This window comes from Onychomys torridus, chromosome 16, assembly GCF_903995425.1.
Source record: "Onychomys torridus chromosome 16, mOncTor1.1, whole genome shotgun sequence".
NCBI lineage: Eukaryota > Metazoa > Chordata > Mammalia > Rodentia > Cricetidae > Onychomys > Onychomys torridus.
In genome coordinates, this window is record NC_050458.1 from 48702823 (window position 1) to 48729740 (window position 26918).

General features: G+C 50.2%; 1 protein-coding gene across 1 annotated transcript in view; it reads right to left on the minus strand.

Annotated features, from left to right (window-relative positions):
• Efcab6 (EF-hand calcium binding domain 6) overlaps positions 1-26918 on the minus strand; it is a 203149-nt gene that overhangs the window by 38828 nt on the left and 137403 nt on the right. The window contains exons 19-23 of the mRNA XM_036207668.1: positions 25427-25560; positions 21976-22208; positions 14894-14990; positions 11198-11316; positions 4013-4192 (exon numbers count right to left, since the gene is read on the minus strand). Coding sequence (XP_036063561.1) covers positions 4013-4192; positions 11198-11316; positions 14894-14990; positions 21976-22208; positions 25427-25560 — 763 coding nt within the window. The remainder of the gene's footprint in view (positions 1-4012; positions 4193-11197; positions 11317-14893; positions 14991-21975; positions 22209-25426; positions 25561-26918) is intronic.

A 26918-nucleotide genomic window follows, 5' to 3' on the forward strand; every position in this document is an offset into this window, starting at 1 on the left:
AAGCAACTCTTGATGCCCACTCTACTGTGACAAGTTGATTGCTGGCCAAGAGCTAATCTGGAAGGCACTCTGCAGGCTTGGTGCAATGTTTACATGACAAGGTGTCCCTGAGAAAAGCTATCAGACGCTATCAGTTTTTATTACCGCGATCATTAGCAAAACTGCCCTGGAGAAATGCCGATCCTGTGTTTGTATTAGAGTGGGTGGTTTTCAAAGGGAACCAAGAATTCTACTTGGTAGGCAAGGAAAATGCCTCTACCCTCAATAAATGCTTGTGTGCACCTACAATGCGCATGTGCTGCTGTGGGTGCTGGGCACACAAGGGCCTCAAACAGGCACCCTCGGCAGAACGAAGATCGAAGAGAGGGCAAGTCTGGGGATATGGAGAGGACACATGCACACCTAGCATGGTGGGTTGGTAGGAAAGGAAAAGAGCCAGTGAGAGGAACCACCAAGCCCCACAGCGGTAGTGGACTGCCATTCTGAACACTGGAGTTGGTCTCACGGGGTACTAACTGGCCAACACCCAGGTGACGGGACTGGAGGAGGAGAGTGAGCAAGGGCTATGGACAGGCCGGGGGCCCATCAGTATTGTGAACAAGGAGCATCCTGGGACACCTCATCTTTTAATTTATTTTTATAATTTATAAAGTATTTGCACACGTGTGCCTAAATGTGAGTGTGTATGTGAAGGTGGGTGCCCTTTGGAGGGCAGAAGAGGGTGCCAGATCCCCTGAGGCTAGAGTTACAGGCAGTTGTGGTGAACCTGATGTGGCTGCTGGAAGCAGAACTCAGGCCCTCGGGCAGAGCAGCAAGTGCTCCGAACTGGTGAGCTGTCTCTCAGCCCGGGCTGCTTCTTCTGATGAGGTGTGTTTCCATTTCTAGAAGCACGGCCACCACCTGTGTGTGACTCACGAAGCAGGAGCCACTATCCCAATGTGCTGATACATAGGATCTTCTCAGTGGCGCCTCAGCCCACTGGGTACATGAGGACAGGCAGTGTGGACTCAGGGTTGTTCCTATAGACCGTGTTCCAGTCCCTGTGGTTTACTCTTGAGGAAGACCTTCCCGACCTCAGTGGACTGGAGAGTGTGGAGGTGGAGTATGTGTTATGCAAACATGAGGACCTGAGTTTAATCCCCAGCATCCGTGTGAGAAAGACAGGTGGGATGACCTTGTATGCAATCCCAGCACTGGGAAGGCAGAGACAAGCAGATCTCTGGGTCTAGTCAGCCAGCCCAGCCTAATTGACGAGCTTCAGGTCACTGAGAGGCCTTGTCTCAAAGTACATGGAGAATGGCCCCTGAGGTACAACACCTGAGGTTGACCTCTGGCCTCCACATGGACAGCACACACATGCACACCTGCACATTGGTATTTGTGGGGTGGCTCCTTGAGCAAGCCTGGACACAAACCTCTGAACCAAGATCGTCTGAATGCAGGAGAGGCAGGCTGCAGTGAGGCCTTGGTTGGTTGACAGAGGGAGTGGCATTTGGCAGAAGCCATGTGGAGGTCCAGACCCTTCCCTGTGGGCCTCCTATCTTGCAAGGGGCTCCTGACACTGGCATCCAGCCCAGCTGAGCATGCGGGGTGTCCCGAGTGTAGCCAACAGCACCTGCCGTGGGCTGCTCAGTGTCCTGAGGACTCAGCCCCATGCTACAGAGCCCCTGCTTGTCACTACAACAATGCCACCCCACTTAGCTCTTCAAAATGAAAGCAAATGAAAGTGAAGAGATTGAAAACAGTTTTGGGAGATCCATATTTTTAGAAAATGGAGGCATTCAGCATTTCTTGGACTGTCTTCTGAGCAGCAATTATTCCCCTTTCAGAGTAAACATGCGCACAGAGTAAATGAGGGCTTGGAGCAGATATGGAAGAATGCTGCCAAACAGAGCTACTGTTGGCCCACACTGAGCAGCAGTGCGGTTCTGGGGGCCTGTCCTCTTCTTGCTCTGGCCAGCGAGGCTGCGAAGGACCCAGTCGTGACCTTGTAGTCATGGAGTCCTGTTCACATCCTTCTCTGCTGGGTTCAGCTGCCCCTTCTCCATGTGCATCCTAGGAGGGCCTCTGCCAGGTGGCTGTTCACTGTGGCTTTTCTGACACTCATTCTGCAGAGCAGAATAAGGGCCCGGAGAACGAATACCAGACCACAGAAGCCTCTGCTTCGCCTCCAACATGCACTGGGGCACTCCTAGCAAAATCAACTCCTTGCGATCGAGATAAAAATCTATTACTCCATCCCTTCAATTCATCTACCAATCCTATCTGAACTCCAAAAGCCAGTCACCCTGATGGGCAGTCATTATTTAAGGATTCCTGCAAGCCAATATCTTAGGTGTGTGCAGGAGTGTATGGTGTTGTTGGGCGTTGCTCCTTAGAAGCCATCACTTTGAGACAGGGTCTCTTCCTGGCCTGCAGCTCTCCAAGTTAAGACCAGCTGACCAGTGAGTCCCAACGCTTTTCTCCATCTCCTCCAGCACTGGGATTACTAGCAGGCACCACCATGCCTGGGCCAAGATGATTTATTTTATTTTATTTTTTTAGAAAATGGAGCTGATCAGGTGTTTGTCTTCTCTGGCAAGATGGTGCCACTGAGGCAGGAGGTCAAGCAAGTGTACATGAATTATCTGATCCTAAGGATCAGAATGTGGAGTCACACAGCGTGTATATCTCAGCTCATCCCTGATCTGTCACCAGCACAGAGGAGAGAAAGCGCATGAGCTCAGAAGGGCCAAGGAGCCTCATTACTCACACGTGGGGGGAGAGACGGGCATGAAGACCCTCGTGGGTAATGAGGCCAGCCCTGTCTGCTGAAGATAAATTCCACTTTTCATCAGTTTGTGGCATATTTGATTTATACCAACCTTGTGCGTATTTTACACTGAATTTCACAAACTCAATTCTCCGCCTGCAGTTTCTGTGGTGCAGTGACTACGACATAAGCCAGGGGTAAATTCCACCTGCTTGCCTCTCTAGCCTACCTCATTCCCACTCTGCTCTGTGGCTTCATTGCATCCTTTAGGGGCTCTTCAGCACCCCCTTTTCCACTACCTCAGGTGCCATGCCGGGCATGGGGTGGGGAGGAGAGCTGAGTCCCGCCATTTGAAAGGACAAGCAAGGGGCAGTCTCACACACAGGTAAAATCAAGAGGAGCCACAGCCGAGCTGCATATCCAATGACTCACCTTCACTTGGTGTCTTCCTGTCCTTGCTCAGGCACAGATATCCTGGTCTATTCATGCAAACATTTCAAACTCTCATGGCCTGTGGACCATTGTCACATCCATTCCAGTGTTTCCAGCAATTGTTTTTTGTTGTTTTGGGTTTTAAAAAAGTTGTTTGTGTGTTTTTTTGTTTGTTTGTTTGTTTTGTTTTTGGTTTGTTGAGACAGGGTTTCTCTGTGTAGCTTTGGTGCCTGTCCTGGATCTCGCTCTGTAGACCAGAACTCACAGAGATCCGTCTGGCTCTGCCTCCTGAGCGCTGGGATTAAAGGCGTGTGCCACCACGGCCTGGCCCAGCAATGTTTCAATAGGCAGACACCAGGTCCTACTCCCCAAGACCTGCATCCCACCTCCAAATATGCAACACCCAGGGCAATTGCTAAGCAGCTCTGGGTTATCCTGGGGATAAATCCTCAAAGCAGAAGTGCTGAGTCAGACCACAGCCATTCATTCATCCCTGCAGTCATTTAAAGGAGCCTACATGGTGCCTGTGGGGTGTCACAGACATCCTATGGTGCCTACATTCTAGATGGGCCACAGTGGGGTGCAGGCACCCTGCAGTGCACCACCAGGAAGGGCCAATGTTCAAGGGGAGCTAATGAAATAGGAAAGAGCAGGTGAGGTGTGGCTGGCTGGGGAAAGAAGCTTCCTGTATTATGGCTCTTTGGCAGAGCTGATTTCTAGGCTTTACAGTGGTGTGTGATGTCACAGCCTCATAGAAGTCCAGGCAGCACAGCCTTCACTGTCTGGGTGAAGGAGGACAGAATCCGCCCCCAGTGCTGGCACACCCACCTTTCAGTCATCTGCTGCAGCTCCTGGATTTCTTCCTGGACCTGCTTGGGCTTTGTGAAATGACCCAGGAAGTTAAAATAGTCTTCCTTGTAGGGCCGGTGGACCTTCGCTGAGTATCGGATGCCAAGTCTCTGCAGAAACTCTTGGTATGTGATGTAACCCCTTCCCTCGGTGTCATAGCTTTAAAAAAAAAATGATGCTGTCGTCAGTGGCACAGAAGGTGGGCTGGCATTCAGGGTCCAAGACCACATCAGCACTTTTGGGGAAGTCTTCTTCCTTGCTAGGTACAAGTAAGCCCAACAGACTCATCGCAAAGACAGTCTCAGCCTGTGCCTCTGACCCTATCTGCACCTATACTTAACAGGACCCCTAGGTGACCCACAAGTACATTAACTTGATCATCAGAGTGACCTGCCCTAAGAGAACGGACCCCAATAACACAGCTGCCATGTTTGTGGGAATACAGCGGCAAATCCAGAAAACTGAAACCCCTTGTGCACACATTTTTATTTCAGCACCCTCCCTGTAAATGGAGCCGAGCTAAGGGCTAGGAGAAACTCTCTCAGGAAGCATGTTCTATCTTGAAGCCTCAATAAATGAATACCACTTGATTCAAGGATGTTAAAAGCCCCTGTTCCCACTTTGAAGAGACGCCAATTACACATACCCAGCGAGAGAGCCTAGAAAGAAAACAAGATAGGAATTGTGCATTGTGCCTTTTAAGTCATTTTCTGTTATCAAGATTTTTCTGAATTATAATTCATTAAAAAAGGAATAATGGGGGTTTTATCTCCTGATGCTATTCACATAGAATAGAATTACTTCAATAATTTTTAAGGCAAATTGACCATTTTCTTCTTTTTTTCTTTTTGAGGCATTTGTTTTTAACAGAAAGATCTTGGCCCACAGCTCATCCAGGAAAAAGAGGAATCTACAGATGTGGGTTTTCCTAGATTAACTTAGGAGCTACAAGGGACAGGTTCTTCCATTTAAGGCATGAAAGTCCAATTCCCCTGAGGGGACGATGCTGGTTTTAGGAGGCATCGCTCTGCGTGGTACCCGAAGAGACACCTCCCACCCCGGAATGGCCATACTGTGCCCTGCCAATGAGGTGTCTGTTCTTTTAAGAGCACACACTTCTCCCCACAGGCAGAGCAGTGGCTACAAGAGAGCTGGCAGCTGTGGCGAGGATGTGAGTTCTTGTGCTCCAGTATGCAAGGATGCCAGGAGTCAAAAGGCTATCATTGTGCCCCTAAGCTAGTGGGCCTGCCTGGATGCCTACGGGAGATGTAGCCTTGCCTCTTAGCCTCTGGTCTCCCTGTGCTTTATGGACCCTTCAGCCAACAGACCTGTCTCCGACATGGGTGAGGAAAAGTCATCCTCTGGTGGCTGATTTCTCTCAGCTGAGGCAGTTAGAGCACTCTGGTACCCCTGGCAAGGCCCTACCAACTCCCAGGAGCCAAGGTAGTCCTTCAGGGTAGAGGCTTGAGACAGCTTCCTTGTGGGCTTGTTACCACTTACGAAAAGTCTAGAAGCCTTTTCAGGTGTGTGTGGTTAGTGTGACCTTCACACTCTAAACCCAGGAAAGTACAGCCTGCCTTTACCTGTGAGTTTTAAAAACAATGCACATGGGGGTTGGAGAGGTGGCTCAATGGTTAAGAACACTGGCTGCTCTTCCAGAGGGCTTGGGTTTGACTCTCAGCACCCACATGGCGACTCAGAACCACCCATAACTCCAGTTCTAGGGGATCTAATATTCTCTTCTGGTCTCCTAGGGCACCAGTCACACATGTGGGACACATATACATACGTGCGGGCAAAACACTCATACATAAGACAATCTAAAAAATATTTAAATAGAACAAAGCACAGACAGAGCACCTGTCTAGCCTCAGGGCTGCACCTAGTTGACACCAGAGTGATGTACCATGTGACTCAAGGAAGACATTCCCCAACAGTGTTTCCAGGGCCCCCATCCCCACAGGAAGGCTGCTGACCATCCTTCTCATGGTCTACCCCTGGGAAAACCTTCCCATCCTCCCAGGCCTAAAGTCCCATGATCCTGTTCTCTCTTGGATTCTCAGGGGCTAGTGAGGAACAATTAATGCTTACGGGGACGTCCACACAGGGTCTGCATTTGCTGTTGCTGGCTGCAAGCCAAGTATGGGCTCTACCAGGTGCTGGGTCCTGGTCATGTCTCCTAGTGCATGCAGGCTTCCTAAGGCACCATTATATCTTATTCATTGCTCCCAACTCACAGGCCCAAGGCAGGCTTGCTGTAACCACGTGACCCGTGTGTGTGTGTGTGTGTGTGTGTGTGTGTGTGTGTGTCCCAGATGGAGACAGTGTGCTTCTAAGGCACAGATTTCTCCCACAGCCTGCTCTCTGCCGTGACACTTGGGCTGAATGAAAAGGCACTTCTTAATTACTTTATTAATGAAGATCACAAACAGGCTCTTCTCATCGCGGAGACATGGAGGAGCAGATTGCACAGTTGCAAAAAAAATATTGCTATGAATGTGGATAATCATAGAGCTAATTCTGCTTACATAACCTCGCTCTTCATTATGCAATCCTCTGTGCAACATTAAAAAAAAAAAAAACACCAACTGCCTATAAAGGTTGAATTTTAAAATGGCTGTGCAACAGATGTGCCAAGGAAAACGTGTCCTGAGCAGAGGCCCCATAAAAGCTTGCATTGGCACACGGCAGTGGCCATGAATTCGTGATGACAGGCAGGTGACTCTGCCCATTTGGTGTGTACTGTGATCAGTCACACATGGGACCTTCAGACATGCACAACCATCGCTCAGGTTTGCTGAGTTAGTCCTTTGTGCTAATGTGGACACTGGACTTTTGAGTACCATGGACCAGAGGTAAAAGGCATGGTCAAGGCTATGGGACGTGTCCTGCAGATGACCCAGACCATGTGGAGAGGAACCAGAAACCTTGTGCAGCTAGGATGTAAGGAATTCTCTATAGAGGGTGGCTTGACGGCTCTTTAGAATGAGAAGTGGCCAACTTCCCATGCAGGTGCCCACTGGGCACATTTACCAAATCCTGACAGAACTTCAAGAGGTGAGGTGGCCTCTGATGTAGCCCCCATTCTGTGCCAGGCCACATCCTCTGCACTCCCAAGTGTAGCGCTCTAGCCTTGCACAGAGCCATGGGACACAGGCTCCTTCTATACCTGCTGGAGCTCTTCACCATTCCAGCCTATGGCAAGGTTCCCATGCTGGGCCTTGTGGGTAACGTGTTTCTGCCCCAGCCAATCCTCTTTTCTCAGGTGCAGGCCCTGCTCACTGAGCCTCTCCACCTTGGGGCATACCGTGTCTAGATGTCACCCAGTTGACATCAACGCAGGACATCCAGGCTTCTCTCTGTCTTCTGTGATGACAGGGTCAACCTCATTTCCTGGTAATGGAGAACGGGAGTGATGGCCTACAGCACAGCTTCTTTCAGAGTGCTTGGTTAGATTTGAATACTGACACACAGCATCATACTGTAAAGCACTAGTTTATAACTGAGACCCGACGTAAGACCCTGTCAGGACTGAGCATAAACCAGCATTGAGTGCTTTCCAGCTTCTAGATGGGGGGTCTCCACACCTGCTGGTCTCCACATCGGCTGGTCTCCACAGAACTCCTGACTTGGCAGTGTTCCTACAGCATCCTCTCTTTTACCATAACAGCACATCCATAACAGGTTTTCTTCAGAGTTTCCAATAAGTTGCGTTTGGATTCAAATCAGCTGAGTCCCACCTGATGGAATAACTAAGGCCTTGAAGGCCTCAGAATGCCAACATCACTCCAGGGGAGGCCCCACCCCATCCTGTGGGCCCTGGACAGGCTGATATCTTAGGTTTTTCCCATATCAAGTGGCACATCCTCAGCTCCTCCCAGAAGCTCTGCTCATGGGACGCACTTCCCCAATCCCTGGCTTCATGCATGGGTTCAATGACTGCTGATTCAGGCTCAGCCGAGGCATCCTGTCCTAGAGCTTGCATGGACACTGGGGACAGAGCTGCCTTTCAGCTGGGAATATCAGGAGCTAGACAGAGTCTCCATAGTGACAGTGTGGCTGAAGGGAGCACATGTATGATGAGGGGTCCTCAGTAGCCCCTTGAAGTCTAGCTGTGCAGGCTGCTCCTGGGAGCTCAGGCTCACAGACAGCTCCAGAGCTGGTTTCAGTGGGCAGATTCCTTTGTTCCGTCAACCCCCAGAGCCGGCCTGTTACCTATGTGCCAGCCCGGGCGGCAAGATGAGCCCACGTGTGGCCCTCTAGCTCTACAGTCTCCACTTGCTGGGTGAGCACCCACAGAGATGATGAAGCTGCCCCCAAAGCTGGGTCTTCCTCACTTCCTAGGAGGGAGATGTCCTCAAGAGACTTCAGGCGCACAGTGGAGTTTGGGTGGAGAGGGGAAGCTGGAGGAGCCTGAGCCGCTGAGACTTGGGGTCAGTTTATTATTGTATCTCCACAGCATAAAGCAGGCCCTTCCAGGCTAATCCACACACTAGGAAGTGCGCTTCATAGGTTCAAGTAAGTGTCGAGTGAATAATGGATGCTGAAAGCCTTTCTACCCGCCCCCCCCCCCCCCCCCCCATCTGCTGTGTTCTCTAACAGGCAGGTTTTCAGAAGACCCATGCGGCTTCCCTCCTTGCTTTTCTGCCATCTCCTTATTCTGATATTGTTTGGACACGCCCAGACTCCCTGAGCTGGAAGGCATCATGTGGGCCCAAGCTGCTCCAGACTACCTGGGTCCTGTTTATCAGGAACAGTAGGGTACCCTGCCTCCCTGACACTGTCAGTCAGCACCAGGGTTCACAGGCTCACTGCTGTTTCCGGGTACAATCTAGGGTTAGGATAGCTGGAGGAGGCTGCTGATGTCCTGAGAACCCCTGAGGGGGTGTCCTCACTGCTCACAGCGCCTCCTGCTGCAAAAGTGGAGAGCTGGCTTGTTTCAACCGCATTCTGAGAGAAGCTGCTGTGGGGGGAAGTGAGGGATGGGGGGGATGGGCAGACAATAGGATGGAGAGGTGACATCCAGTCCACATGCCTGCCGTCTGCTCTCCTTGATCTCCCCTGAACAATCAGAACTCTTTCTAATCTGAATTTCCATTTGGCTAACAGTTCCGCCCGCAGACGATGTGTATTCTCCATGAGCACTGCACAGTACCTTGTACTGTCCTGGTGGAGCCCAGTGCCCCGTGGCTGAGTGTGTGGGCTGCTCTGTCCATCATAGCCCACTACCTTCTCATTTATCTCACTTCCAGGCTGCTAAAGGCTGCTGCCTCCTGAATCCTCAAACCTTGCCTCCATTCCTTCCCTTCTCTTCCTGGAGAGCCTGCAGCCCCCTCCTGCTTAGAACCAAGAGCCCTGCCCAGTTGGCCTATGAACTCCAGGCTAGCCTCCGGCAACTCCTATCCTCCCTGCAGCCCAGGGAGGTGTCTAGAATGGGGGTCTGTCCAGACTGTTTTCCTACCGCCCCTTGGTCCTCAGGACATGGTCTACTGTGACCTGGCCTCCATGGAGTTAAGCTGCCACGCATGGCCACAACACCTCCCCTCTGGAAGTCCTGTCTGTCTTCTGGCTGCCTGGGCTTCCAGCAGCAGTTCCCCTGAAAGGTGACAAGCTCCCCATAACGCTCCTTGTTCATCCTTGTGCAGGACCTCTGTGCCCCACCCTGCTGTTCCAAGGAGATCCAGACCAGCGGGTGGCAGGTGAGGTCAGAGTCCTGCTAGGACAGTGGTGGTGGCAGCTCCCGCTCAGTGCCAACTGGGACTCTAGCAGCTTCTATGGCAGCATCCAGATGTGGCTCTTGGGGTGGAGGCAGTTTTATGATCTGTGAGAGACACCCTGATTTCCTCTGGACCCTGACACTGGGGTAGAATTTGGAGATCTCTGTGGAACCCTCCTTCCTCAGCTTTTCCTCTGGCTCCTGGTCCCCAAGGAACATCATTGGTCCCTTTTAGGCTTCCAGACCTTCTGACATCTTTGTCTCCGTTCCTTGAATGAAGCCCAAGTTTTTGTTCCCGCTGGATACTGAAGGTACACACTCCTGGATTCCTGCTGGATACTGAGGATTCTGGATTCTCCTGCACTTGAATGGCCCCTTCTTAAGGATAGATCCCATGTGGCAGACACAGCCATGAGCTCTCCAATCTACCTTTGCCCTTTTCCCGCTTGAACATATGAAGTCCCAGCCTCCCACATAGTAACCCCAAGCTGCGTTTGTCAGTTAGGCAGCAAGCATACACCCAGTTCTAGACTCCACCTGTGTTTAAGTCTTCCACCATGGGCAGGTGAAAAGCTCAAACTGGGATGTATCATTCAGTGAGCATGACCCCCAGTGGGCATGCGATGCTGGTGTACACATCCTAGGGACCTGAGGGCTGACCGGCATGTACTAAAGAAAGAAGTCATTCAAAGATGGAGCCAGAGCTCACAGCTCACTGCCTGTTAGTTCATAGCTCACTACACTGTTAACTCGGAGCATGCTGCACTATTAGTTCAGAGCTCACTGTACTGTTAGTATACTGGAAACTCAGGCATCAACACAGGGGCCTGATTCAAATCAACTAAGTCTAAAATGCCAAGTCTTCCAGTTTAAGAACGCCCCCCGGAAAACTGTTCTAAGTTGTCAAGGTTTGCGGATTTCCTCCATAAACAGCTTGTCAGCATAGACTGCTGCCACCTCTAGGCATGGGCAGACTGCCTTCAGCTTTGTCATCTCTGCTGAAGGAGTCCCCTGAGAGCTGGCGGGACCATGATCTCTTTCTCTGCTGCAGAGGAACCAGGAGCCTGAACTATATGACTCTTCAAATTTCTCCACTCAGTACGGCTGCTGGGGACTACTCCCAGTTCTTCAGAGGCCTGAGGACCAGTGTGTCCACCCCACAGCCACAGCTACTTTCCACCAGGACGGATGACACAGGACACAGGATTGGATGCAATCATAGAAGCCCATTCCCAGCTCACTTCCCCTGAGACCCTGGTGAGGGATGTGCATGGACACTTCCCCTGAGACCCTGGTGAGGGATGTGCATGGACACTTTCCCTGAGACTCTGGTGAGGGATGGACACTTCCTCTGAGACTCTGGTGAGGGATGGACACTTCCCCTGAGACCCTGATGAGGAACTGCACAGCCAGACACATGAGAACAGCCCCACTGCGGATGTACTTACCTTTGCCAAAGCTTCTCAAATTCCCTTGGGGTGAGAGGGATATCAAAGCCATACAGTGCATTCTTGATATCCCTTCGCCGGAGAATGCCATTGCCATCGTTATCCGTTTCTATGAAATTCTACGACAGAAGATGGTATTGAGTTACACGCAGAAGAGAGGTCTGTCAACAGCTTCTGGAACACTCTCAGGTACTTCTCTATGTATTTTTAGTGTTTCTGTTTCTAAGGTGGGGGGGTGTAGGGGTATGGAGGTGTGAGAGGCCAGAGGTTAAGGTGCCATGCCTCAGGTGTTGCCTGCCTTAGGTTTTTGAGACTGAGATGTGGAGCTCACTGATTGAGCCCCAGCGAGGACTGCAAACCCTAAGGATCCTTACTTCCCCTAGCAATGAGATTACACATGGACCACCATGCCTGGCTTTTTAAAATGTGGGTCCTAGGGATCAAACTCAGGTCTTATATGATTTTTTTTTTCTGGGATAGGGTCTTACTATGTAGACCTGGCTGGCCTTGATCAGGCTGGTCTCAAACTCCCAGATATTCACCTGCCTCTGCCTCCTGAGTGCTGGGATGAAAGGCATAGGCTACCAGGTTGAGCAGGTATCAACTGAGCTGTCTCCCCAACCTTTAATATTTTAATGGAACTTGGAAAAATGATTTTAAAAAACTCTTCAAGAACAAGGAGTTGCCTACTAGCTAGCCAGGATGTATCCATAGGGGCTGGAGGGCAGCTGAGCAGTGGAGCATCTGCCTCCCGTACACGAGGGTCTGGATTCCATCTTACCCACAACCAACATGCGTTGAGACACATTCATAAGTTACAGCGACAAGAGAGGTGCAGAGCAGGGGGCCAGGACAGACAAACTGGTCACTGGTCAGATGAGGTGTTTGTTGAGAGGCTCTGTGAGGAGGGGGAGGGGGTGGAGGACAGAGATGGAGCTACAGGGCAGAGAGGTAAAGTGGACTTGACAAGGAAATGCAAGGACACCTGGTCACCATGCATAAGAGATGAAGGTAGGCATGCCTCCCACATAAGTGCACAGCTGGTCCACATTTCAAGACCTGAACTGTTGATTCCTTGAGGAGAATGGGAGGAGGTCTTCACTGAGATCAAGGCAGGGCACAAAAAGGAAAAAAAAAAAAAAAAAAAAAAAAAGGTCCCAACAAGCATTTCATATTAACCAGCAACAAAATGTGAATTGAAACCAAAGGAGAAACTCCTACCCCTGCTGGAATGGAAAGCTCCCATGTGAGGGCAGGGTGATGCGGGAGAGAGCTGGATGGTGACTCAACACCCAAAATTTGTTCTGTCTGGTCTCTGCAGAAGTGTGCTGTCTGCTGGCCCAAGATAAAATCCTTTTCCTCCACCCAGATGAAGGCTGCATGGTGACTCTTTTAATTCTCTTTAAATTACATATTTGCATTCTACATACCCCCATCCCAGAAGAGGCACAGTGTAAACATAACCAAGCTAACAGCAATGGGTTCTAGCATAGGCCTGGCATGCAGGAATCTTAGAGGGCATTGCACTATCCCAATAGCGTGTGAACACCTGAGCAAATAACCACCATCGGCTGTTAGATGTTGAAGAGGAGTGAGGCCCAAGGGCTGGAGACACACAGGTGCAATCTGTCAGGGCAGAAAGCCCAAGGGGCCAGGGAGACAGAATCACCCTTCCTCCCTCACACTGTGAGCCCAGCGTTTAGACAGCATGGGACAAGTCAACTTCAGATCCATCACTCCTGAGGGCAAGTGTGTACCAGGCAACTGCACCAACCCTGGGTAGAAACTGGATCATACAAGGCAGGTTCGATGCTTGAAAATCCTCCAGCGTGATCCATCACATGGACAGAAGGGGAAACAGTCACTTGGTCATCTCAACAGGTGCAGAAGCGCGTGACAAAACCTGACCCTCACAGATGACAATAACCCTCAGCAAACGAGGATCAGGAGGGAGCTCCCTTTACTAGATAAGAGATGGCTGTAAAAGCCCCACAGCTGGCAACTGTACCTGGTCATGAGGACCCAGGAGCTGCCCACAAAGAGCGGATCCGCCACAGCAGGTGGAAATGGGTAATTCTTGGTCAGAGCAGTGAGGAGGGAAAGGAGAGGAGGCGGGCCTGTCACCTTGGAGGAGGGCTGGCAATGAGGAGGAGGGAGAGAAGGAGGGTACAGCCTGCCTCACTGGGCCACAGCCCACTCTATGAGGACACAGTGTGGAGGAGAAGTAGACTGGACTTTAGAGAATCCAACAGAACTCTGCATTAGGCAGGAGCCACAAAAGGGCAAAAGACCCAATCAGACATGGAAGGGTCACCCTTAAAGACAGAGGGAAGGAACTCCAGCATGCAACTGTGACCCTCCTTTCTAGAGTGAGATCACTGTGTCCTTGGAGACCCCACATCCTAGAGTCGGGAAGAACCCACTCTGCCCACTCTGTCCTGTTGTCCCGTGGTTTAGCAGTTACTGTTATTGTCATACTGGATATCCATGACACCACAACTTATGAGCTTGCTCCTGGGCTCACATGCCTTGGAAACGCACTTCCTGTCATCTTGTCAAGATGGGATAAAACAGCTCTTAAGGTGCCTGTTGGCTGTTGTGTGAAATCGCTGGTGACCCGTTCTCCCATTTTCCCCTTAAACTTTAAATCCTCCCCAAGCCCGAGCTAACACCAGGAACTTCTCCACAGACTCCCGAGTTCCACACTTTCCTCCCCTCCCCCCAGTGGCCCTGAAGGTAAGAGTTTACTTGGGAAGGATCTAGTGGTGTGTCTCTGGGGCTGTTTGTTGTCTTTGTCAACATACAGATTTTTATTAAACATCTAGGTGATGTTTTCAGGCTGGTGCTCTTCGGGGGCATGAAATTAAAATGATTCATTCTTGAAAGATACTCATGCTATCTTAGATGAATAAAACAAATTAAACATTTGAAAACCATAACAAATGTAATCTCTCTCTCCCCTCTCCATCTTTGCAGTAGCTCATGCATCTCAGGTTGGTCTCAAACTCACTCTGCAGCTGAAGCTGACCTTGAGTTCCTGGTCCCCTATCTCCACCTTCCTAGAGCTGGGATGACAAGTGTGAGCTTCCAGTTTTTCTGAGACCTCCCATGTATCCTCAGTGTGCCCATGAACTCGCAGTGACCTCACTACCTTGGCCTCAAGAATGCTGGACCAACAGGCACATGCCATTACGAGCAACTTCTTTCCTTTACATCTTTGTGCGCAGGTACACATTCCACAGTGCATGTGTAGAGGTCAAAGAGCTTGGAAGAGTCAGTTCTCCCCTTCCACAGTGTGGGTTCTGGGGATTGAACTCAGGTCTTCCAACTTGGCAGCAGGCTTCTCTACCTGCTGAGACATCTCACCAGCCCTTTATTTTATCTTTAAGCATCTTTGATAATTGTTAATGTTTCAAAAACAGAATTCCTTCTTTGAGTTCACTTTTCTTTGTTGTTAAAAGTAGACATCCAATGTTCTAGGTCTCTATAGTTATACCATCTCTATTACAAACAGTAATAGAAATATCTAAATAACGTCATCATAATCGTAGTCACTGATGGTGTTTTGGTTAGAGACAGAGCCAAGACCATTCAGAGTGTCGGGGAGTCTTTGAAGAATGGCAGGAACCAACAGGGTGCGTACCTGGCACCATCTCCCCTTCTCTGCACTGCTCTGGCTCCCTTCCCCTTCCTTACCTTGGATAGGTCTGCCCATCTGGTTTTGGCTTTGACGGTAAGGTACTGATGAGCCTGCTCACAGGCTAGCTCAGAATCTGCAACTTTCTGTTTATATCTTAAAAGAAGAATAAACAACTGTGTTTAGAAGTGATGGGCTTAGGATTCTCCCAAGGGCCCCCACCCCCACTCTCAGTGCTTCAAAGATGCCATGAAAGCCTGTGATTTCACATCTAGACTAACAGTTCTTACAACACATTATTTCTCCCAGCTGCATGGCAGGGGGTTTTCAGAAACTTTATTTTCAGATTTAAGAGAAATCATTTTTTCCCCCAGCACACAAAGCCCACAGGGCCTGTTTCCTCTCCGGGGGATTGGAGAAGCAGAATATAAGTATAAAATGACATTAAGTGTCTTAGGAAGGAAACAATTAGTAAGCTTTAGTTCCGATTTTGCAAGTCTAGGTAGAAGAACAGACTCCAGTTAGCTGAGGTACAAGAACAAACCCCAGTCAGCAGAGGTGCAATTAGAAAGCATGGAGGTCCCTTCTCCCAGCCCCAGCTACTTTTCCTTTTCAAGACTTATGTTTATTATTTCTAAATATGATGTGTATACATGGGGGGGCAGTAAGTACACATGAGTGTAGGTGCCCCCAGAGGAGCTGGACTGCAGGTGGTTGTGAGCTGCCTGGCAGAGTGGTGGGAACTGAACCTGGGGCCCCTGAAAGAGTAATGCATGCTCCTAATGGCTGAGACATCCCCATGCGCACCACAGCTAATTTTCAAGGGCTAAGCTTATATATTTACCTACAGGTGAGGGACACTTAAGAGACTTAAAAGATCTTGTGCTGCTGGCCCTGGACAGGCCTCTGTGAGGCACAGTGGCGGCTGCAGCTGAAGAGGGAGGGAGGATGCCTGGGCTGCTCTGCCTACCAAGCACATCAGGAAACTGTGGACGACTGAGATCACTGGCCTGGACAATGGCTGCCTCCAGCATCTGTGCCTTGCCCTGGGCCCTATCTGCCTCCTGCTCTGACCCCATCTTGCCTTTCCTACTTAATGCTTCCGGTATCCCTGACCACACCCCCTCTACCCACAGAGCAATGCCATGAGCGTTCTGGCCTCACCCATGTTTCTTCGCCATTTCTCTCCAACTGCCTACTGGACTTCTCAGAACCACGGAACTTCAAGGGTGGGAAAGGATCCGCTGCTCTGCCACCCCAGCCCCTATGACTGTGGCCCCTGTGGGGGACCTGGGAAGGCTGGCAGGATCCTGTAATGTTTTCTCTACTGACTTGCAAGAATGGAAGCCCGGTGAGGTGCTGAAAAGCCTCCCTGGGTGGCCCGGCTCTGTGCAGGGCAGCAGCTTTTGGCAGCCCCGCCCTCTGTGTCTCCACACTTTAAAGCAGTGTTCTGACTGAGTTACTTTCAGCACAGAGATGCAGCGAGGTTGCATCTTGTTTACACAAGTAAACAACTGCCATCTGCCAGCACAGCAGGAGCCACAAACTGGTAAATAATTTATCTGTGCCAATAAATAACAGCACCTGTGAATAGGTGGGATCCTGTCAGGAATGCCAGGCGCATGAGCTTATCCGTCCGGCCAGATGTAGGCCCCCACCTGGGCCTATGAAAGAAGGAGTACCTTATGATGAGACAGGGCGGGCACAGGGTCCAGCCACCTGGGAAGCTGTCATGGGGTGGACCCTGCCTCTGTTCCTGGGCTCCAGCTGAGGTACAGGTTCTCATGTGGAGACACACGGCCCCCTTTAAAACTGTTACTCAGAACAATTTGCCATGCTGACCCGCACTTGGCAACTCTGTACCCTGGACAGCCCTCTGATGGAGGCTATAGCAGCCTGATCTGTGGCCCGCAGGTACTTGCCCTGCATCTGCACGGGACCCTGGCCTCCAGTACAGCTCTCTGAACTCTAGCCCTTTTGAAGACACTTTGCAGCCTGTACATATAGCTGAGAGTCACCAGGAGTGGAAGGTAAGATGGGCGTGGCAGTGTACGTCTCTGCTCTCAGGAGTGAAGATGGGAACATTGTGGGTGTTCTCAGGCCAGTGTGGACCATTCAAAGAGTGTCTCAAGTAAAGAAAACCAAAACCCACACAAAAATCGAATGGATGACAAGATCTTGCATCATCAATGGCCTCAGGAATCAAATGAAATAAGGAATACTTGGTAAAACTGAGGCAGCTTGTGAACTCAGGACGGCTAATAAATAGATTGCAGTAACATAGGAAGACACAAACATGCTGACCATTATGGGCACAGATTGCTTAGGGACAGTTGCTGCTGTCCCCTTTAGACTCTTAATCCTACCTGTCCACAGAGGACTTTCCTGGACCTCCCTAGAAGTGATCCAGGACTGTGGTGCACAGGCTCCCTCAGTCACATCACACTCCCTATTATTAACCAAGCAGCCTGCATACAGTCCTGCTTCTTTTCTAGGCTCTGGGCCTCCATCAGTAATGCCTCATTCAATTCTTATTCCTTGACCCCTTAGGTTCTGACGGTTGTCAGACTAGCCTTCCTCTGGTCAGCCACAGCAAACCCTTATAGGCCCAGAACCTGCAGTGCAGGACTATGAGTCTACATCCTTGAGGAGCAGACACTATGACTTAATACAAATGCCAGACAAAAGTAATCAGATTACCTCAGAGATGAGTGTCTCCAGAAATGGAGGGATGGCTTAAGTAGGAGGTTGGGGAACAGCCTGCAAGCAGGGTGAAGGCTCAGGGAGCCCCTGGGCTTTCAGAGTCCTAAATGCAATCCCTGTCACCCTCCTCTGTCTCTGCTCTTTCATCATGTTACCCTAAACTCCAATCTAAGACAGGCACAACTATATGACCACCACTAGGCTCAACCCTAAAATTTGCTAGTCAGAAATTAGTCCCTGGGCAGGAGGGTGGGTAGAGTCAGAGACAGGCGTGAGCTGTGAGAAAGACCCACATCTGTGTCCGAAGTCCAGATCTGTCTCCAATGTTGGCTGGGGGCCTAACAGTGGCTCAGGGCTGATGCCAGTGCTGGGCCCGGGCCTTGGGGTGAACCACAGTGTCCCTGAAGGAGTACTGTAATGGCTTGTATAGCTGGATGAATCCGGGAGCCCCAGGAGGAAGGTCAGGACACTCAGGCTAAAGAGACTAAGTGTCAGCTGCCTACTGAGGCAGGCCGACCAGTCAGCACACCACAGAGGATTTTAAAAGGCCCAGGGTATCATAGTGCAATACTGCAAATGCCCAGGATATGACTCAATATTCTGTTATTAACCAAAAAACAAGAAAATCTCAAAAACTATGAAAGTAAAAGATGTACCAGTGAGCACAATGCTGAGACCATGAGAGCCAATGGTGGGTGTGGCAGCCCAAAGGCTTGCCCAGGGGAGAAGGGTAAGCCTTCAAGAAGTCTGGGTACATGCAAGTTCTAAGTAAAGAAACAGAGATGGAAGAGGAAGGAGGGAGGAAGGGGGATTCCCAGCACCATATCGGGCAGCTTACAACTGCCTGTAATTCCCGCTTTAGAGGACCCAACACCCTCCTGTCCTCCATGGGAACCCATACACATGTAGTACCTACATACATGAAGCACACCCGCACACACACATACACAGAAACCAATATTTTAAGAAGAAAGAAAAGGCTGTAGTAATGAGAAAGCTGACTGAATCTCCCCAGCAGGAGGGGGTGCTGACAGGAACCCCATGAACTTGTCCTTCTAGTTCCTCACTGCAGTGCCCAGGGTTCCACTGTGCCTTTAAGAACTCTCTTCTGCCCCTCTGGAGGGTGGGGTTAGAGTTTATGCCTGGGGATAAGAAGTGAGATAGGAAGGGTCTTCAGCACCATCCATCGGCCAGTCAGAGGTAGAACAGCCCCACAGGAGGCGCAACTCACAGGAGCAGAAGGACACACACAGTGAATGGAACTTTGAGGACAAACAGAGACCTGGCAGCTCACTGTGTTGGTCACCCAGCAGGAAAGACTTGACTGCACAGCGGTCCATGACAAGAATCTGCACAGTCTATCTTGGTGACAAGGACCCATGACAGTACATACATACACTTGTATGATGTTGAGTGGCGAGATGGCCAGGGTTGCTGTGTTAACAAGTGAGTGGGAGGTAGGTCCCTGGGCCAAGCCATCCCAGTGGGTATCCACAAAGGGAGAGGCAGTGTTTGTAGCTATGAAGCAAACAAGAGACCATCCTCTCTTTCACAGAGCAACAAACTCTCAAAGGGGCAGCAGAGGCCTGAGGCACAGGGGTCTCAACCAAGGGACAGGGGTTTCTAGAAACAGGTGACTTTGTAGAGACACCAGTGCTCCTCCCTGCCCTCCACCTCTCCTTGGGGTCTTAGGAACACATCACCAACTCCAGCCCCAAGACGAGACAGGAATGCCTTCTGACAGGGCCCATGGGGTCTCCTGAGGCACAGCACTGGGTCTGTCCAGGACAGCACTCTAAAGCCATGTCTTGCTGCTGGTCTCAGATCTGTCTCTCCCAGACTCCTGGTCCAGTGCTACTAGGACCTAGCCTCTGCTCCCTGATTCATCCTCTACTCTGGGACTGCTGAAGGATCTCTCTAGAAGGAAATCTGATTCCTTCATCCCTCAGCATGGAAACCTACCTTAGCTGCTGGAAAGGGGGAACTGCCTTGTGCATGGGCCCCTGACTCCTCCCCACCATGTCCCACTCTGAGGCCATGCCTCCACCAGCATCTTCTGAAGGTGCCTGGCACCTCTGCCTGTGATTTCTGCAAATGTTGTTCTCTGGCCTTGAACAACCTCCTATCAATGGAAGGTTGATTCCTCCTCACACTTCAAGGCCCAATCAAGTGTACCCACTTCTGGACACCTGTCTCTGCCCTCCTTGTGCTCTAGTGTGGCTCTTTACTTCTGTATCCATCTTGGCTTCCATCCTCAGCTCCTGGGGCAGCATTGAGCCCTGTTCACATTTGCACCACTGAGGCCCGGAACAGTGCCCAGCACTGAGCTTGCCCTTTGCAAATATCCAACAAGTGAACAGAAGTGAACAAGACAAATCACTAGACAGCTAAGTCCGTGCTCTGTGTTGACATTTTCTATACTCATTCTGCAAACATTCTCCAAAATACTTCAGCAGTATTATTATTATTTTAAATTATACGTCTGTGTGAGCATGCATGTGTCTGTGTTAAGTGCCTGTGAGTACTGATGCCCAAGGAAGCCAGAGATGCCAAATCTCCCTGGAGCTGGAGTTACAGGTGGTTGTGAGGTGCCTAATGTGGGTACTGACAATCAAAACCAGGTCCTCTGCAACAGGCTCTTAATTTCTCCAGCCCCTCAAGCTTTATTTTTAATTGTGTACGTGTGTGTGTGTGTGTGTGTGTGTGTGTGTGTGTGTGTGTGTGTGTGTGTGAGTGTATATATGTGCAGGTGAATACAGATGCCCCATGGAGGCCAGAAGAAGGTACAGGATCCCCTGGAGCTGGGGTTGTAGGTGGTTGTGAGCCTAGGAGCCAAACTCAGGTCCTCTGTGTGAGCAGCAAATACTCCTAACAACTGAGCCATCTCCTTTCTCCCTGGCAGGATTGTTTTGGTTCCATTTCAATGTTAAGCAATCAAATCTCACATTAACACCTCTAGAACCTGAGTGAGGAATATAGGCATTCCGCTCACATGTCATGTGATCATTTTGCTTAGGAAGGGATTACAGTCATATTCTTTCTCCCTGCTCCCCAGTAATAATTACAATAAAACACAGAAATTCACGGGGAATTAAACAAAGTACATGGTCAAAGGCCTTCTGCAGCTTTTCCGAATATTACCAGGGTTTGGTACAAGGCTATACCTCTGGCAGCTCCACACACCTCGATAGAAGGTATGGTTGGTGGTTTGCAGCCCTTCAGCACCCAGGGACAGAAGTCCCCCTCATTGTGTCAAGAGCAATGTGCTGGGATGATGTCTCCATCTGTAGGGACTTGCCTTGTAAGCATGAGGACCCAAGTTTAAGCCTCAGCACCCACGCAAAAAGCTATGGTGGCACATGCTTGTGACCTAATGCTTGGAAGCTGGAGACAAGAGGATTTCTGGGGCTCAATGACCACACAGTCGAGCTAAGAAGTGAGCCCCAGAGTTCAGTGAGAGATACCATCTCAAAGAGAAGGTGGATGGCTCCCCAGGAACATGCTGAGGTTGACCTCTGAGGCTGATCTCTGACCTCCACACACATGTGCACACATGCATACATACCCATGCCCATATGTGCATAGACATGAAGACACACACGCTTTAAAAAGAGTGATGCAGTGATTGTCAAGGACAGACCAGCTACTCTGCTTGACAGGTGTCATTGGATGCTTTTATGACAGGTATCCCTTAGCCAGTAGCCACACTCACTCAGACAGGGACACCTGAGTGGGCACCAAGACTCTCCTTCTGGCCAGAGTGAAGCCTTGTGGGTCAGGCAGTGATGTAGGCACCATGTCCAGGACAGGCTGGAAGGAGGTCCCTGCATCTCCTGAGGAACTACCATGGATGGCTTTGTGCCTCCCTAAACGTTCACATTTGGCCTGGATGGATGTCTGGAGCTGAGGAGGAGATGGAGCATCCATTTATGTGTCAGTTCATGTGTTTACTTGACAAGGGGCACTTGAGCCTTATTCCTGTGAAGCCCTCAGCTGCCCTGCAGTGGTCTCAGATGACAGAGTGTGTCCAGGGGTTGCTAAAGTTTCAGCCTTGAAAGGCTGAGTAGAAAGTACACATCTAACTCAAGGCAGAAAAATGGAAAAATAAGTACGTGGGTACATTTACATTGATGGGAAAAAGTCTGGAACGATAAGCCATGAGCTATGAAGCTGCACCCCATGGTAGAAGCTTGTATGTCTTCTCTGATTGTTCCATCTACCGTGCAGGTTGTATGTGCATGCGCGCGTGCACGTGCGTGTGCATGTGTGTGTGTGTGTGTGTGTGTGTGTGTGTGTGTGTGTGTGTGTTCTTAAACTCAGGGGAAAAAGATGGCTCCAGGGTCATTTTTGTGTCCCACTGTGGCTGCAGCAGAACCGCTGGCCTTCCAGGTGGAGAGGCTGGCACCTACCGACGGCTCTGAGCACACCACCTTCTTACCTAATTTGCCTTTGAGGTGCCTCATCTGCTTTCCAGGGTCTGTTCTCACAGAGGTTCTGAAACTCTCGGAAGTTTAGAGTGACACTAAGTCTCAAGCCCAGGAGGCAGAGGAAGCGCTCAAACTCGCTGTCCTTCATGTTGAGCTGTAGCTGCTGGAGCAATCTGTGAAGATCATGCATGTTGATTATGCCATCCCTGTCAGTGTCTATTTTAAAGAAGGCAGAGTAGGGGTCCTAGAAACAAAACGCACACGTCAACGCACTTCCCTTCCATACCCACTCACCACTCAAAGCCACCCCTCTGCAAGGACATGGGTTCCCACGGTGGCTCCTGGAGACCCCAGTGCTCCTGGCTCCTGGCCTTGGATGCCTCTCCCGGGAGTGGGGAACTTGGAGAGTGTGGACAGCTTGGGACAGCTGCATGTTCTGTACCTATATGTGGACTGAGGAAAGTAGGTGGGGCTTCCTAGAGAATTTAAGGCTCTCCCTCCTTCCGGAGGTGTTTGGAATGCCTGGCCACTTCTCTTTCCAGATAAGCAGATCCTATGCCAGGTTTGACACCCAGGAGCCACATGCACCAGGGCTCTGTCTGGAAGGCAGCACAGACCCACTGCTCTGTCCATGGTGCTGCCCAGAGGCTCCATGATTCCCATGGATTTGCTTATGAAGAAACAGGTCCGAGGGTCACTGGGGATTTGTGTGACTTAACTGCTGGTACACCCCAGAGCAGACTACTTGTCACACCCTCTTACTACCTGTGTGACTTTGGGCAAGGCATCTGCCCTTGCCACCCATTGTTTCTTCATCTATAAGATGGCTAAAGAATGTGCCACACTGTGGAGGTCACTTGGCGTGGTTAGTGAGTGTCCTAGAATGCCGCTCGTCACTATGTCCGAGCAACACCTGCATTATGGCCACAGTGTGCCTTGTACCCCTGGCTTGCAGTACTGTTGACATGGTTTTAGCACCCTTGTGTCTGTGGGTCCCTCACCCAGCTCTCCCTCGGGAACCTGTCTGGTGTCTTAGGGCGCCACCCTGGTCCCCTCATTCGACAGCTCCCCAGTAGTTGTTCAGAACATTGAGTTGTCTTGTTCCATGTCAGTGTCTAATGAGAGGCTCTGGGATTTGGTGGAAAGTTCTAGCTGAGTTTGTTCACTGATTCAGTCACCAAACATTACAATGTGTAGTCACTGTGCTGAACATCTTGGGGGCTGTTTAGATGACTCTGGCTCTGCCTTAGAGTCACTGCCATCCAGAGGAGAAGGGGCTCTGGGGTGTGTGTGGGTACTTAGTGGGGCTGCAGACTCATCTGTTCTCTGATTCCCTCTAAGTCTGGCTCTGAGTTCCCCATACTCAAGATGTCCAGACTGAACAAGGCCAAAGGCAAACCTCTTGCTCAACCCTCACAGGCCTCTCACCTCTGTAGATGGTAGCTTGTTCTTACTAATTGCTCAGACCACATACTCAGGGTCCCAAGTCCTCCCTTTCATGTCTCAAGAATGTGTTACATTCCACCTGCTCCCTGAACCTGGAACCTACCCTTCATGCCTAACTGCCTCAATCCCACCAACAGCCCTGGACCCTTAGGAATCTGACAGAATCCGGCCTACTTTCTCATCTACACCAGGTTATCCCTGAACCCTAGCCATTCATGCTGTCCATCCCCTGTGCTCTGTGTCTCCCTTATAGAGAGACCAACTTATGAACCTCATCCCTTCCCACCTCTCCCCTGCTGCTCTCTGACACCCAAGGCTGCCTCGGGCCATGTTGGTGAGCCCTTCCTCCACAGTCACAGTGCCTGCAAAGCCTGTTTCTCCCTCGATCCTTGCCTCTGCCTGCAGGTTGTCTCATGAGCACAAGACTCTGTGCTCTCATCTGTCTGGCTCAAGCCCCAGCTCCCAGAGCCATGCCCGGCAGCCATATGTGATAAGGCTTGTTGGATAAACAAGGCTAAGAGTATGCTCTGGGTACCTGTCAGGTGCTAACTGTCCTCTGGGTGCAGCCGAAGCACGGCCCTTGACATATGTCCCTCTCACAGTGCTGGGGAGGAAAGACAGGAGCCAAGTAATAGCACTCCAGTGTGACACACAGCACAGCAGCTAGGGGTGAGACCAGGGCCCCACCAGCCTTCACTGAGGTGCTACAGGCACAATGGAGGTCCTGGTCCCTATACTCAATCCTCCCAAATTTACAAACTTCAGTCACTCATCTCTGCATGACCCCTCCCCAAGGGGACAACTCTAAGTGTCAGCACACAGGCCTGGCACCTGAACAGAGGTACTCCAGTTCATGGCTATGGCTTGGGGTAAGTTTCTCTCCATCTCTGACCATCAATTTCCTCAGCATCCACTCGATAGGGTGGGAGGAGATGAAAACAAGTACATGTGTTCACCACCTGGCACATGACGTAAAGCCTCACTCAGTCAACCAACTAAGCACCAGTCATCCTGTGAGGCAAGCAGGTGGCAGCCACTTGGGGTACTATGGTGAAGGAGTGATGGGGATCCTGGATCAAGCTGCTTATGGTGGCATGCAGGCTCAGTGCCCCGAGGACCAGCAGATCCATGGGCCTCACGTGAGGGCTTAAGGATGACAGGAAGATGAGGTGGCCAAAGCTGCCCCAAAGGAGAGGGAAGTTGCCCAGCAAAGGAACAGAAGGCACAAATGAGATGGGGGCCATGCCAGAGCAGAACCAGAGTGAGCAGTCGGAGTGAAGCAGGCGACCAAGCAGAGCCATGTGTGGATGGAGCACCCTGCAAGGTTAGCTGCAGACTGTGCAGTGGAAAATGGAGTGTAGACAGGTGATATGCCCTCTTCCTGTGGGTCTGCTTCATTCTGCCCATTAAAGGAATGGGATTTTGGTACAAAAGCCTGGGCCTGCAGAGATGCCAGCCAGGTGATCAGGTTGAAGATCAAGCATTTGATTTGGGCTTCAGAGTTGGAGCAGGGGCCCTTTCCTCCTCTGGGTAGTCCACCTTAAAGGGCTCTGCCTTGTTGTCCCACAGTACTCAACCAAGACCCCCTCAGCAGCCAGCCACGGTGTCTATGAGTTGCTACTCACTGTCTGTGTCTTGGACAAGAGAAGACTCCAGGCAAGGTACTCAAACAGTCAGTGTAGACTCCTCATGCAGTGAGCATGCAACATTTGTTTGGTGAGTGAATGAGTGTGTAAGCAGGTATGTATAGGATCCTGAGTCCATTGTCCCATGGGTGGCCACACCCCCTGAAAAGAGGGGGCTCCTTTTTCCTACCATCAGTGTTGACTAGGCCTTTCAGCAGGGTGGGGCCTCAAGGTTAGGCTCCCCACCCCACCCCAGGCCAGTCCCTGTCTCAGTATGTCCTCTGGAGCTGCTGGGCCTGACTGGATACCAGAACTCACACATATGTGAGCTGTGGGGTGGGGAGCAGGGTGGAGCCTTAGAAAAGCTATGATGTAGAGGATCACATGTTACCGGGAACAACTCCTTCTGCTTCTTGGGGAAGAGTCTCTGGCATTCTTCTGCGGATATGAAGTGGTCATCCATCTTTGTTTTTGAGGTGGTGCGGGGCGGCAGCGGGGCAGTTTCCAGTCCAGTCAGCTTAGTGTCTGAAAGGATATCAAGTGGGAGACTTCCATTAGCTCTGTGCCCACCCCTCTGTGTCTACTTCCCTTCTGAAACCTGGCTGAGTAAGACCCCACATGGCATGGTGTCCCATGGTCCCAGCTCAGCACTGTTATTATCAGGACCTACCTTCTTTACCCCCCAACATGTCTTAGAAAGGCTCTTATCTCAAAGGGAGCGTGGTTTCTACACCATGGGGACACATGACACTTAGTACTCTTGGTGTGTACACCTGTCTCATGACTCTGTCCTTCCTTGGGTCATTAACCGATTCCCAGGGCCAGAGGAAGACTTCTGCCTCGTCTTTTGCTCTCTAGAATCATGTCCTAAAGACAGGATATGAAATTTAGTCCCTGCTCATGAACTCAGCAGGCTTTCCTCACCACTGTATCCTTGCCAGGGGCATCACTGGTGACAACAAGCCAGAACAACATCAGAAAGCACATAGTCTTGGACTAGGGGACTGAGGGCAGGGAGTGTTGTTTGAATCTTAGATGGTCTTTTAATAAAACAAACAAACAAAGAAAAAACCAAAACAACAACAACAACAACAAAACCCAGAGCCAGATATCAGGGTAAAAGTTGAAAGATCAGAGAAGCAGAACAGCCAGCCACTAGCTCTTACCACTATGAAATCCTCAACCTAAAGAGAGTGAGTTCCTGTTTCCTCACACTTTATATACCTTTCTCTGCCCTGCCATATTACTGCTTGGGATTAAAGGCATGTGTGCTTCCTAAGCAAAAGCATGAAATCTCAAGTGCTGGAATTAAAGGTGTGTGCCACCACTGCCTGACCTCTATGTCTAATCTAGTGGCTGGCTCTGTCCTCTGATCCTCAGGCAAGTTTATTAGGATATACAATATATCACCATATTTCTACTTTTTTCATCTAAAGTAATAAAATAAAGTTATAACTAATATAAGAAAAAACTATATACAATAAGTACAGTAAGTATATACAATATATACAGTCAAGAATTACATTAACAATATCCAGTCCATTGACATTTGACAAATTCAGACAAAAACTCCATTATTTATCCTATCTTGGTAAGTCAAAAATGTACCTAATTCACTTTCTATCCTAACTTGTATTACCAACTGAAAACTATATTTGATGTCTTTCAGATTTATACACTTTACACCTCTGTAGTGAGTTTCTTTTTTGAATTTGTTAACAAGGAAAACTATCTAGTCTTCAACTCCCTCAGAGACCTGAGAAGGAAATAATATTAACTAAGTAAGCAGGAAGTGCAAACAAGCAACTTCCAAAAAATCTGAGAAATGACAGAAATAGCTGGCTGCCTGAACAGTCACCTAAGATTTCTCTGCAACATTGGGG